Source organism: Cetorhinus maximus, chromosome 14 (genome assembly GCF_964194155.1).
Source record: "Cetorhinus maximus chromosome 14, sCetMax3.hap1.1, whole genome shotgun sequence".
Lineage (NCBI taxonomy): Eukaryota > Metazoa > Chordata > Chondrichthyes > Lamniformes > Cetorhinidae > Cetorhinus > Cetorhinus maximus.
In genome coordinates this window covers 106,135,043-106,149,605 of record NC_135892.1, presented here as the reverse complement: position 1 = coordinate 106,149,605, position 14,563 = coordinate 106,135,043, and the positions used below count along the sequence as shown (strand labels likewise).

Sequence of the window (14,563 nt, the reverse complement as noted above, 5' to 3'; positions counted from 1 at the left end):
GTCACAGCTTAAAGTGTTGTTGGCAGCACAATTAATGGATGAGACCTTCCACTAGAAGTGTGCCCTAGATCTAACTATATAGTCATGCTCTAGGTATATCATATCAGGAATTGATGTTACAGACACTGAATGTTTAGGCATTCAAGTATTCGGAATCTGAACATTAGTCTTCTAAGGTTTATAATATTGAGTGCTATGAGGTATGGCTATTCCAAACTGAAATTGTTGTAAAAGATTGGCTTTGAATTAGTTGTTGCCTGAAAACATGTTAATATGTTCACCTGAAACAACCAAATAAAATAACAGTAAGAGTACATATACTGCCACAACAAAATGGTCTAGACATTTAATGACAATGCCCGCCTTTTTCCGGGCATAAAATTGGTGCAAGAGCATTCAATATGGCACACACTTGCTCAGTCAGAAGTGTACTGACACCCCACCCTGCGTAGGCATCAAGAGGGGTGTCCAAGGCCCTCAGCTAAAGCAGGCATTAGGCCCTTTGCACTAGCACTTCTTTCATATCCCCTATACCAAATTGGTTTGCCATGACTGGCTATGTCCAGTAAAATGTTGTCTACACCTTTTGTAAGGCACTGGACACAGATTCAGCAATGACATTTGAAAGAGAGTTGGATGAAAACTCAAAAGGGGAATAATTTACAGGACCATAAGGAAAGAGTAGGGAAGTGAGATTAATTGAATAACTCTACCAGGCACAATGGGCTGAATGGCCTCCTTCTGTTTCATTGAATGATTCTACACTTGTCCTTAAAGGCAGAGCCACAGGCAGTCATGTAGAAAGTTTAAGTTCTGTAAAATATACTTGCCTGATTATGGAGTTGGTAGCAGCAGGACATCGCCCCTTGACCTCAACGGCATTACCAACGCTGAATGTCCCACTATCAACATCCTGAGGGCTACCATTGACCAGAAACTGAACTGGACTAGCCATATAAAATACTGTAACTACAAGAGCATATCAGAGGCTAGGAATCCTATGGCAAGTAGCTTACCTCCTGACTCCCCAAAGCCTGTCCACCATCTACAAGGCACAAGTCAGGAATGTGATGGAATACTCTCCACTTGCCTGGATGTTTGCAGCTCCATCAACACTCAAGAAGCTCAAAACCATCCAGGACAAAGCAGTCTGCTTGTTTGGCACTCCATCCACAAACATTCACTCCTTCCACCTCTGACGCACTGGCATCAGTGCGCACCTTCTACAAGGTGCACTGCAGGAACTCACCAAAGCTCCCTAGACAGCACCTTCCAAACCCAGACCACTACCATCTAGGACAAGGGCAGCAGATGCATGGGAACACCACCACCTGGAAGTTCCTCTCCAAGCCACACACCATCCTGACTTGGAACTATATCGCCATTCCTTCACTGTCTCTGGGTCCAAATCCTGGGAGTCCCTCCCTAACAGCACTGTGGGTGTACCTACACCACATGGACTGCAGCGGTTCAAGAAGGCAGCTCACCACCACCTTCTCAAGGGCAATTAGGGATGGGCAATAAATGCTGGTCTAGCCAGCAGCTCCCATAACCCATGAACGAATTAAAAAAGGACAGTCATTCTTGGTTCCACTGCAGCTCATCAGGCCATTGCCTGTACCTGCTCAGCACTCTCCCGATCACAACATTCCTTGTTCTGATTACTTCCACCATACCTTTCAAGACCCACCTGAGGGCAGCTGCAAGCTATTCCATGGCTGAAATTGCAGTCCTCTTCACCAGCAAGCTACGTGAGGACACCCAGCAGGTTTCTGCAAGTTGCTGGTATGACGCAAATGAAGCCCATGGTCCTATTTCGGGTGGGCCTCGGGTCTACCAATTGTGGCGCAGGATTGATCCCTGCGCTTGCCTGCATCCGAGCCAATTCTCGGTCGGTATGTGTTCCAGGACATCGAGCTATTCTCTGGGAAGTTGCCGTCAGCTCAGCTCATTGGGAACACTGTCATCTCTGAGTCATGTGGTTGTGGGATACATTTTGCAATGGAATTTGAGTGCACAATTTAGATTGACAAGTCAGTGCAGTACTGAGGGGTATCACAGGTGCAGAGGTGCTTATTTCACATGCCACTTGTCAGATTTTAAAGTCTTTGCACCCCTTTTAGGCAGGAACGGACTTGGCAGCAAAGCTGGTTTTAAATTGACTATATTAGGACAAAGGATGAATTTATTCAAGTTCTCAGATAAACTAGGAATAAACTCAGGCAGTGATTTACAGTTTAACGAGTATTATACTACCCATGTCAAGATCTGGACTGTAGGGTGCATGAATGGTCTCTCTCACAGCTTTGGTCTTCTGGTCTTCAAATCTCTCTCTCTCTCTCTCTCTCTCTATCTCAGACAGCCTCAAGGTCCCAGAATTTTTGCTATGAGTAAACTCCTTAGCATTATTTTCCCATTGTCCCACCACCTTGGCATCTTTTCTATACTATGCCCTATTTCCCACTTCTTTATTCTACAAAGAAGAGTATGTCATAAAATGTTAGTTTCTAATAAAGTTAGATGTTAGTTTTTATACAAAAGTTATATTTTAACAATTAGTATTCTGTTAGTACCCCTGATAGTCTTACAAGACATTGAACTAAGGCCTCCCTCTGCCTGACATAAAAGATCCCATGGCACTTTTTTTCCAAAGATGAATAGGGGGCTTCTCTTTGTGTCTGTTAACATTTACCCCTCAGCTAACACTGCAAATGTGGGTCAGTCATCTCTGTTATTTGTGGGGTCTTGCTGTGAAACACTTTGGGATCTGAAGGGTGAGACACTAATGCAAGTCTTATTTCCACACAGTTGATGGTTTGTAATTTCCCTTCCTTTTTCTCCAGACTGCTGATGTTATTTTTTTAGGGTTTATTAACCAACAGCGGCAATGGGTGTGAAGGGTCTCCAGGGGTTCATGGATCACGCCTGTCCACAAACGAGCGTGTGGGTGGATTTGAAGGAGATGGCGGAGCAGTACCGGAATTCCCATCCTGGACATTCGCCTGTTGTGGTGGTAGATGCAATGGCATGTCTCCGGTACTGGTACACCCCAGAGGCCTGGGTGCATGGCGGGCAGTGGCGCGAGTACTTGCAGAGCCTCAACACCTTTGTGGGTTCGTTTTTAGCCATTGACATCAGGCTGGTGTTTTTCTTTGATGGGGTGATAGAACAGAAGAAAAGGGATGAATGGGTCAAGCGGCGGCTGAGGAACAACGGAGAAATAGCAAAAATCTTTCAGTATATTAAAGCAAAGACCTGCCAACCAGCAAGAGACATGTTCTTCATTCCCTCTGGGCTGGCTACATTCACTCGCTTTGCCTTGAAATCCATGGGCTTAAACACCATGTGTTCCCTGCAGGAGGCAGATTATGAAGTTGCCAGCTATGCCACGTTAAATGGTTGTATGGCAATCCTGGGTCAGGACACTGATTACCTCATTTATGACACTGTGCCATATCTCTCAGTTAGCAAGCTGCGACTAGACAAGTTGACAACTGTCATGTACTCTCGAGAAAAGCTCTGCCACACCCTCAGCCTGCAGCGGACCGACCTGCCACTTTTGGCCTGTCTTCTCGGCAACGACGTGGTGCCAGAAAAGGCAGTGGAACGACTGAAGCGCCAGTGCTTGGCTAGATACACGCCAAGTGACTCAAGAGTGAGACAGAAGAAGGAGGTGGTCGCGGCAATGGCATGTTACATCTCCGGTGTTGCCCATTCGCACGACGGATTGAGAGAGGTGGAAAGAAATCTGCAACACCCTTCACCTGGAAGTTTGCTGGAGATGGGTGTGAGATCCTATTTACTGCCTGGTCAGTGCTCGCCCTGGCTTCCTCACAACAAAACATCTCCAGTGGCAGGTCAACGTGAAAATGCCACGTACCCAGACCAAAAGATTTTGGAGGTGTGTATATAACTCGCCATCTCAATTTTAGTAAGGTTGGTAACATATACTCAATGGAAAGCATTGATGATGCTGATTGTGATTGATTGTGTGCTGGCAATACCTAAGCTATTAGGGTGACAAGTGTAGGGAAACAGCCTATTGTATTACTCCAAACCATTTTTGTAACATTGTAGAGAAACAGAAAAAAAACCCAAGAGAGCTAAGGAACATTTTTAACCAAGGGTGTTTTAATTTTGAGATGTTTAGCTGGGGACAGTTTGATAATGAATTAGCACAAGGGTCACCTCTGGGACCCAGGATTATATCTAGGTCAAAGTCAAGGCTCTGATTGCCCTGGCTGAAATGAGTTGGGCAGTTACAACCTTGTTGTAACTAGCTGAGAGTCCACAGTACAAACTAGCTTCACTTTGGCACATTGGACTCAGTATCCACCCTCATGTTAATTCCAATAATTGTATGTTGAGGAAGAATGAGTCTGAAGCTAGCCTGTACCTTAAAACAGGTTTATTTCCAAGCCAGCAAAGTAAAGTCACAGGCTCTCTCAGTTCCTCCCAGACACCCAAAGTGAACTGGTTTATTTACTCTTGCAAAGATTCCCTAATCCTTCCCCAATTGGAGATGGATTTGTGCTTAATTACCAATTTAAAGCACGTATTCTATTGCAGCACAAATTCAACATTAACACCTCATGCATTTATATAGCACCTTTCATGACTTTAGGATGTCTCAAACTGCTTTACAGCCAATAAAGTCCTTTTAAAGTGCAGTCACGGTTGTAAAGTAGGAAAAGCGGCAGTCAATTTGTGCACAGCAAGGTTCCACAAACAGCAATGAGGCCAAAGTCAGATAACCTGCTTTAGTCTTGTTGGTTGAGGACCAGGACACCAGGGATAACCTCCCTGCTCTTCTTCGAGTAGTACCATGAGATCTTTTATGTCCACCTGAGAGGGTAGCTCTCATTTTAATGTTGCATCTGAAAGATGGAGGGTTGTACTGCAGTAACTCACCAATATTACCTCAATAGCATTTCCCTGCTCCATGATTTCTACCACTGGGAAAATCTAGACTAGCAATATTGTGGGAACTTGGTAACTTCCAGGTTCCCTTTAAAGTCACACACAATCCTCAACTTGGGCATGTATCACCATTCTTCTGTTGTCACTGGGTCAATATCCTGAATAATTCCCTACTTAACACTATCATGGGAGCATCATCACCACAAGGAACTGCACTGGATTAAGGAGACAGTCCACCACCTTTCCCAGCTGGGGATGGGAAATATATGCAAGCTTTGCCCACATCCTGTTAACGGATTTTAAAATTATGGTCAAAAAGCCTACTTGATGAGGATGGTTAATGTGGGAAGTGGTGATGTTGCATTGATGCAAAACTGCTTCCTCCACTGGGAGAAAATTGGCAGGCAGAGTGCAGACATAGATCTATATATAACCCATGGTATCTGTGAGCTGCAAAGGCTTAATGCTGACACTCCCAAATCAGGCACAGCAAACTAAGTTCCCTCAACAAAGTGCCTCATTATCAGATTTAAAAGAGCACCCCTGTCTGCCTTTTCCCACGCCTCTCTGAATGAGATTGCCAAATTACTGGACCACACCCACTCAGAACTGTTCAAATTCAAATTGATAGAAAACCCTCACATCTAGCGAGAGTCAACAGGATTTGCAGTTAAACCTCGGAAAAGCCACCACCTAATCAAATTTTCTGTTAATCACTTCTGTGTATTGGGCATAAAACTAGGACTGAGCTGTTGGTGGAAGAATATTTTCAATGGAGTGCGGTGATTTAAAAGGAATGGCTTGTTCAAGTGGACCACTAGTAACCAATGACCCTCGGTGGGCAGTAACAATATTAGTTGGTTAACCAATATGATTTTGTCAACTGATTTTTATTTTTAAACTGCTAAAATTAGAAGTAAATTGCATTTGTATGTTGGGATCTTGTAGTCATATTTATCAGTGTTAAACAAAATGTGATGAAGTGGACTGAACCCATATTTCTCTTTGCACTGTTGGTGCTCGGTCTAAGAAATGCAGATCTTGATTGTAGCCTTTCAGTTAGCATTTATTATTGTGTGCACCTTTAAGGGATCAGCTTTAGCTCAGTCATAGCACACTCAACTCCAGAGCCAGAAGTTCATGGGTTGAAATCTCACTCTAGAGACTTGAGCCATAATCTAGTGCACAGCTAGGGAAAAATTTTATCCATCCCCCAACCAACATCACCCGAAAACAGCTCTTGTAGAGTGAGATCTTGCTCTGCTCTGTTTCCTCCATGACAGCAGTGACTACACTTCAAGAGTATGTGATTGGCTGTAAAGTGCTTTGGAATGTCCTGAGACCATGAAAGGTGCTATTTAAATACAAATTATTTACTTTATCCTTTGCCTTAACAACAGAAAGAGAAGCGCTGTGATGAGCAAGGAGGCAGGTAGGATTGATTTATGAAAAGGAGCAGGATTGTTTAAACCTTAAAGTCTTTTTCTAAGTCATTAGTTTTTCCAGTGTTACATGTATGTATTTCAATTTTTTTTACCGAAACACTAGAAACATGAAACCCTGGAACTCCCTCCCTAGCAGCACTGTGGATGTTCCTACACCACATGGACTGCAGCAGTTCAAGATGGCGGCTCACCACCACCTTCTCAAGGGCAACTAGAATGGGCAATAAATGCTGGCCTAGCCAGCGACGCCCATATCCCACAAATGAATAAAAATAATTTACGATGTCACTGAACAAAGTGATCCAGAGTTTTCTTCCCATGTTACTGTTGTATTCTTATGAAACCATTTAGGAACAACTTCATTTATGATCATAATTTAATACTGGAAGGGTGTTCACCACTTTCACCTTCCAGCCTCACTACCTCTGCCACCTGGAAGGACAAGGAGAGCAGGTTCATGGAGACATCTTCACCCAAGGCACACACCATTCTGACTTGGACATATATCGCCATTCCTTCGCTGTCGCTGGGCCAAAATCCTGGAACACCCTCCCAAATAGCCTTCACCCTACGGGCTGTAGTAGTTGATATCAATATCCATATAAATACTGTGGCTACAAGAGCAGGTCAGAGGCTGGGAATCCTGCGGCGAGTAACTCACCTCCTGACTCTCCAAAGCCTGTCCACCATCAACAAGGCACAAGTCAGGAGTGTGATGGAATACTCTCCAATTGCCTGGATGAGTGCAACTCCAGCAACACTCAAGAAGCTTGACACCAAGCCTGACAAAGCAGCCCGTTTGATTGGCACCCCTTCCACAAACATTCACTCCCTCCACCACCGATGCACAGTAGCAGCAGTGTGTACCACCTATAAGATGCACTGCAGGAATTCAGAAAGGCTCCTTAGACAGCACCTTCCAAACCTGTGACCTCTATCACTGGAAGGACAAGGGCAGCAGATACAAGGGAACACCACCACCAGGAAGTTCTCCTCCAAGCCACTCATCATCCTGACTTGGAACCATATCGCCATTCCTTCACTATCGCTGGATCTTCTTCCCTAACAGCACTGTGGGTTCTACCTATGTCACATGGACTGCAGCAGTTCAGGAGGGCAGTTCACCACCAACCTCTCAAGGACAATTAGGAATGGGCAATAAATGCCAGCCTTAACAATGATTCCCACGTGCACATTCATATTCCCATTAAATCTGTTTTTTTTTTATGTAAAAAGGTTGCAAGGGAGCAGCATATTAAAGCAGAAAGCTACACAGTTTACAATGTCCTGAATGCTGGGGAGGTAGAGTGCAGCAACACTCTGGAAGACGAGTTAGATACTGAACTTCCTGGTCAAGCCATCGTTTACCGTCCTGCTCGACAGTCCATTTATGGCATTCTTCTAGCAACTGAACTAAGTAAGGATTTCTACCAATGTTTTGAGTGTTCTAAAGGCAGGTGATGCTTTTTCATGTAGAGAAGTGAGCTTTTGAGCATTAGCACACTTGTATTTATACCTGCTGACTGAAATAACAGCCCCAGTGAACCCTAGTGAAGTTACTAAGCCTGACAATGCGAAGATGTTGAATTATTGTGCGCGCGGGCACACACACACACACACACACACACACACACATACATCAATCTGAACCCTCAGGTTAATAACTGCGGGATGAATCTTAAATGTGCAGCTCTTAGGGGAATTTGATCATTAAATGGGGTCAGTTTTATCATTGGAGACATCAGGGGAGCTGAAATTAGTTTGCTTTTCCTGCACAATCCCACCATGCCAGTTCCCCTGATGTCACTTTCTTATTTCAATAGACCACTAAGAAAACCACGGAAATAAATGCTCAGAATCTAAATAACCATGGTGTACTTAGTGGTTTGAAGAAGAGGGTTAAGCTTCTCGAATGTGCCATCTTTTTAATTTCTTACCTTGCACCAAATTTCAAGGTTTGCACATGTAAGCCAGGTCTTTGTGCACTGCTCTTCTACAAAACCATGTACAGATTGTTGTAAAAATAAATCTGCATAAGTCAGTGCGGCCTTGCATTTTTCGATTATATTTTCAAGTTTTCCCATATTTTTCCTCCTTTTTAAAAATTTATTCTTTCGTGGGATGCAGGCATCGCTGGCAAGGCCAGCATTTGTCGCCCATCCCTAATTGCCCTTGAACTGAGTGGCTTGCTAGGCCATTTCAGAGTGAGGTTTAGGATGGGAACTCCACAGAATAGAACCAAGGCAGCTGAAAGTATGACCGCCATTATTGGGGTGATTAAAATCAGCAAGAAGCCAGAATTGAAGGAGCATAGACATCTTGCAGGCTTGTTACAGAGAATGTTATAGAGACGGTTACAGAGATAGGGAGCAGCGAGGCCGTGGAGGGATTTGAAAACAAGGGTGAGAGGAAGCTAGTGTAGATCAGCAGGCACAGGGATGATGGGCAAACAGGACTTGGTGCAAGTTAAATTGAATTCAATAAAAACCTGGAATTAAAAGTCTGATGATGACCAATTGTCGTAAAAACCCATCTGGTTCACTAATGTGACCTTACCTGGTCTAGCCTACATGTGACTCCAGACTTAAATGCCCTCTGAACAAGGGCAATTAGGGATGGCCCAGCCAGATGATGCCCACATCCAATTAATAAGAAAAAGGTTGGGAGGTTAGCCAGGACAGCACTGGAATAATCAAATCTAAAGGCAAGAAAGACATTGGATAGTCCCTCATCCATGGTACTGTTCTAATAAATCTCCTCTGAACCCTGTCCAAAACCTGACATGCTTCATGTGTAAGCCCATGCACTGTGCATCAGCAGGCTACTTGGCATCATGACCTAGCCCAGCCATAATCTCACTTGGCAGCAGTGTAACTATTCGCAACAGGATACCAATTTAGAGTGTAAACCCCTCCTTTGCTGATGGAGCTGGGACCAATTATTGAGTCCTAATTGCTATTTCATAGTGATTTCAGTGGCCTGTTGCTGAAGTACTATCAAAACTGAATGTTGAAAACTATTTCTCATTTCCTCCCTCCTCCTGGTCTTCCTCCTTGTCAGAAGTCATTGACTCATTGATCAAGTATGGATCAATGGGCATCAGGTATCCTCCATTGCCTTGTCTATGTGGGGACAGGCTTGTTTCCCAGCCCTGGATCCTCCTATTTATCCTCATTCTACTCCATATGCACTTGTTGAATGGTAATCAGTTGGTGGAGCATTCCTGGCTTATTTTCCTCTCTTTCTGGCCTATTTGACTCAGTGCCCTAACTAGTTGAGCCATCAGGGAAGCTTCAAGAGTGATCATTCTAATGCAGTTTCTGATTACTGACATAGGCTTCAAAATTTGCAGGGCAATGGGGAAGAGAAGGATCAGTGCCTCATTGGATAGCTCTTTCAAAGAACCAGCACAGGCTTGATGGGCAGAACAGCCTCCTATGATTAACTCACTTGAGTAGAATAGGCATTGCTGTTTTGATTCAACCTCCTGTGGTCCCAGCACACATTGTGGCTCAGGAATGGGATTACTAGGATTGCTCTTTCAGAGAATTGGCACAGGCATGTAAGGCTGGATGACTTCCTTCCAGATCATAAAATTCTATGAAGATGTGTTCAGGTCAACTGAGAGAGGACATCCTGTGACACTTGATAATCCTGCTTGAATTTCTTTGCGTCTAGATGGCCAACCTGAAGCTGCCAAAGTGTGCTCTACAGTAAAGGAGTGGTTTGTATATCCGGGTAACACGCTCCAGCAGCCAGATCTTGTGCCAGCTTTGCCACCAGAGCTACCAGGTACCACCCTCATTACCTTTATGCAATTCAACAGATTTGGCAAACAAGTAAAAAAGGCTTGCATTTGGTGTAGCGCCTTTTGTGTCTTCAGGACAGCACGACGCATTTTAGAATCAACAAAGTGCTTTTGAATTACAGTCCGTGTTGTTATGTAAGGAAACGCAGTGACGCGTTTGCACACAATGAGCAGAATTTTGCCCTTGTTGGGCGGGCATGGGTGGGCAGGTCCGGGAGTATTCGTGAAGCCGACCGCCACCCGCGATCGGGCCCCAACGTGGATTTCACGGCTGGCCAAGTAACGGCAGCTCAGTGCTGCTGGGGTGGGAGCGGGAGGAGCGCGAGAGCGGGGTTGTGCGCTGTACAAGCTCCCTGAGGCACAGAGCTGCCTCAGGGAGCTGAAGAATTTTGAAAATAAAAAATAAGGAGTTTAAAAATGTTAATAACATGTCCCTGCTCATGTGACTCTGTCACATGAGCAGGGACATGTTAGAAATTAGTTTGAAAAATGTTTTTTTTTAAATCACTGATCGAAACCTCATCCTGCCTGTTTAATTAGGACTTTAATGGCCTTGATAGGTCTGTTAATTGTCACCAGGTGCGCTGCTGACTCCTGCGTACCCGCCGACCGAAATACCGTGTCCGCTCGTCCAACGTCATCACGCTTCATTTTACTCTCGTTCAGGTCAGGTGCTCGCCTTCCGACATGTCCAATATTCTGCCCAATAAGATCCCACAAACTGCAAGGAGATTAATGATCAGCTGATCTGTTTTAGTGGCATTGGTTGAGGGATTGTTGACACTGTTATAAATCACTGCTCATTTGCTGAGTAAAGGAGGAATCTGGAATTAGTCTTTCCTGAACATAGATTATTCACAAAATCTAGAAAACACAGGTACAGACTCCCTTTTCCTCCCCCCTCCTCTCAGTTGGAAACCAGTTCTTATATATATATATATATATATATATATATATATACTTAAGAATAATGCCCTAAGCTCTCACCAAGTAGTAACCGCTCCTCTCCCTTACAACTAGAGCTTGTACTTCCTTCTGACAGGATTGCACATTAACAGACACATCTAGCTGTGCTGAACCTGACCTGGGAATGCTCGATGCCAACACTGACTGCAGAACCTGGAGAAGTGTAATCATTTTCCAGCACTGGTATCCCTCAAACTGATGCACACATAATTGGGATGGGTGTGAAACGGCACGGGGAGGGGTATTTTTGTGGGTCGCTGTGCGTAAATAATAAATCATCTTATTTTCAGCATTTCCAACAATATTAATTATAATCCATGCATTGTAACTTCTCTCCAGTTTCTAGAAAGGAAACCTGACAATTGAGATGAGAAAGAAAAATTGCAGCTTTGGAAATCTAAAATTGAAAGCAAATAATGTTGGAAATAAGCTGCAGGTCTGACAGCTTCTGAAAGGAAAGCGGGGTTTTAATAAAAAGCTAACCTTTCTGGGCTGAGATCCATGGTCAGATCCCAGGGGTCCCATTGCTGAATGTTAACCCGTCTTTTCAGTTTGCAGATGCTGACAGACCTGCTGTGTATTTCCGGCACACTGTTTTCATCTGAATGCTCCTAGTGAGTATGTTCTCTAATTATCAAATAAAAAGAGCTTTTTGAGAATGTTGCCCTCGTCACTGACCTTTGTAAGCTAGGAAAATTCTGCTCCGTTTGGCAGTGGGGGAGTTCACAAGCAGACGTCTGCACGTGTGCAGTCTCCTGCAGGGCCTCAAAGGATAGTGGGGACCCTGAGTGATTTTTCCTTCTCTGCAACAGGGGCGCTGAGGCTAATTGTAGTGGCCTTACTACTAATCGGGCTGTGGTCAGTTAACTTGGCACAGAGCAGGAGTTGGCAGAGTCTTCTGGTCTGCTCCCATCCTCACTTTTGCACCATTCCTTAATTTAAAGGGAGGGGAATCATTATTTCTAATACAGGAGTTTAACTGCTGCCTTAAAGCTGTCTAGCTGCACCGTGATGGTGCTAGATTAAAGAATGTTTAAACCTGGTGAAGCAGGTGGTAACCTAAACCAAATATTTTTATTTGCAGGAGGAACTCCAAACCTACGAACCTTGTGGCTGACAGAAGGGCCGGAGGTTAAGAAGTTACGTTACTGCACATTTCTTGCATGTTTTGGCTTACAAGATTTTGCTGAAGAGTTTCTTCCTCTAGAACGTCCCACTGCTGCTGCTGCTTGCTGCCTGCTAACCTATGTTACGCTGCAGGTAGGGAGAAATGTTTGCTCCTTTTTGTTGCCTTCGTGATGTAATGGACAGGATACGAGTCCCTAAACGTCATTGAAAATCCCGCAACCCCAATAACAAAATAAAAATGCAGTCTGCAAATCAGATTTGGTGGGGGGGGGGGGAGAGTTAGACTTGGCAGGGAGGGAGAGAGAGAGAGAGAGACTAAAAGAGGAGATTTAGATTAGTGGGAGCGGAGGGACTGGGGAGGGTGAGAGTGAAACTGGACATGAGGGATAGAGATACCTCGTGAGTACAAGGTGAAAAGAAGGAAAGTAGCTCATGATCAGCTAATGGGAAGGAGGACACTCTTTCAGGAAGGATGTACTCCTGGTTGACCAACATGATAGCTTTCCCAACAGCTTCACCATAGCATTCTGTAGCAGTATCGAGGTTCATCAACGGCAACAAAACAAGAAACTAGAAGTAAATGTAAGTAGAGAGAGAGACAGCACCAGGAGCTGTCAGTATTTAAAGATAAAACAAAAGGTTTTGAACTATGTGCTGGGAGAACTCCACCCTTTAGAATCCTTGGCACGAGGCAGCAGTGAAGATCAGATAATTTGAAAAGGGTAGTAGAAAAATTAAGAACCTGACAAAATAACATTTTATGGGAGACAAGTAAACTAAAATTTAGAAGGGAAACACCTGATAGAAGTGAAATGAATGTGAATGTCTGAGAGATTGGAGTATGCTGCAGACTGTGGGCTGGTATAAAAAGGGAGCTTGTATGAAGAGATGGAGGAGTATATGAAAACATGAAGGTTAATTTAATGGAATTTCAGTCAATTAAATATAAACTGAGAATCCATAAATGGTCTGGAGACAGAGTTGGTAAACATAATAGAAGACTAATTCATGAGTCATGTGTTGGGGAAGTCTGAAGAGGTGGTGTGAACCTTAACTTGTTGATGTTGAGTGATCCAGATATGGAAATGGAAGTCACAGCGCCCTTGGGAGATAGTAACCACAGGATGATCAGCATCATCTTGTGGTAGATTAGAAATAGCTCAGCCAGGTGCCTGTCAAAGAAAGACTTGCATTTATATAGCGCTTTTCATGACACCAGCTGTCTCAGAGCTCCTCAGAGCCAGTGAAGTACTTTTGAAGTGTAGTCGCTGTTGTATTGTAGGAGATGTGGCAGCCAATTGTGTGCACAGCAAACTCCCACAAATAGCAATGTGATAATGATCAGATAATCTTCTTTTTATGATGTTGATTGAGGGATAAATTTTGGCCAGGACACCAGGGAGAACTCCCCTGCTGTTCTTCAAAATAGTGCCATGGTATCTTTTACATCCACCAAAGAGGGTAAATGGGGCCTCGGTTTGATGTCTCATCTGAAAGTGGCATCTGACAGTGCACCACTTCCTCGGAACCGCACTGCAGTGTCAGCTTTGATTTTTGTGCTCAAACCCTGGAGTGGGACTTGAACCCGATGTTCAAAAGGTGTTTTATTGTTTGCTTCAGGTAAGCACAATCTGTCGGGAGGATCTGGATGCATATTTAGCTCAGGCTGTCTGTATCCGGGACAAGCCAGCTGACAACCTCGCTCAGATACAGGTAAGTGATTTGCTCTGCTCATCTACTTGACTCTGATAACTTTGAATACATCTTTCCTGGTTCCTAGGGCATAGCAAGGAGCCTAGTGACTGTACCATCACCAAGTACATAAATTTATTTCTATATTTACCTTTTAATATTCCAATAACAAAAGAAAATTTTATGTCAAACTAAAACTACAGTTAAACCTAGCCTTTGTTATAGACTGTTATCTGTGACACAGCAAATAGTGCCATTTAACTAAGGAACAGTATAAATGAGTTACTGGCACTGTTAGCATGCTAGGCTGTTCAAAAGGAATTAGTGCATATCTTTTAAATATTTGGCATGAATACTGTTAACACCTCTTACCATTATCTGGGGAATTCATTGCAGGGTTCACTTCCTCCCAGTGAAGTTAAGACAACACACCCATCTGGCCTTCCCCACCTCTAGACATCTGGATCCCCTACATCAGCTTATTGGATTAGATAACATCCCTGTATGCTACTCTCTCAACAAGATGTTGAAGAGACTGGCATCTTATTGCTTATCAGCAGTAGCACAGACCATGATCGAGGACAGACATTGGCCAGTGGACAAA

The 14,563-nt window shown here is 44.0% G+C and overlaps 1 protein-coding gene across 2 annotated transcripts in view; it reads left to right on the top strand.

Annotated features, from left to right (window-relative positions):
* fam120b (family with sequence similarity 120 member B) overlaps positions 1-14,563 on the top strand; it is a 61,569-nt gene that overhangs the window by 12,555 nt on the left and 34,451 nt on the right. For both annotated transcript variants that reach the window (XM_078557430.1, XM_078557429.1), the window contains exons 2-6: positions 2,844-3,901; positions 7,602-7,782; positions 10,044-10,157; positions 12,224-12,399; positions 13,888-13,980. In XM_078557430.1, coding sequence (XP_078413556.1) covers positions 2,888-3,901; positions 7,602-7,782; positions 10,044-10,157; positions 12,224-12,399; positions 13,888-13,980 — 1,578 coding nt within the window. In that variant the 5' untranslated portion in view covers positions 2,844-2,887. The remainder of the gene's footprint in view (positions 1-2,843; positions 3,902-7,601; positions 7,783-10,043; positions 10,158-12,223; positions 12,400-13,887; positions 13,981-14,563) is intronic.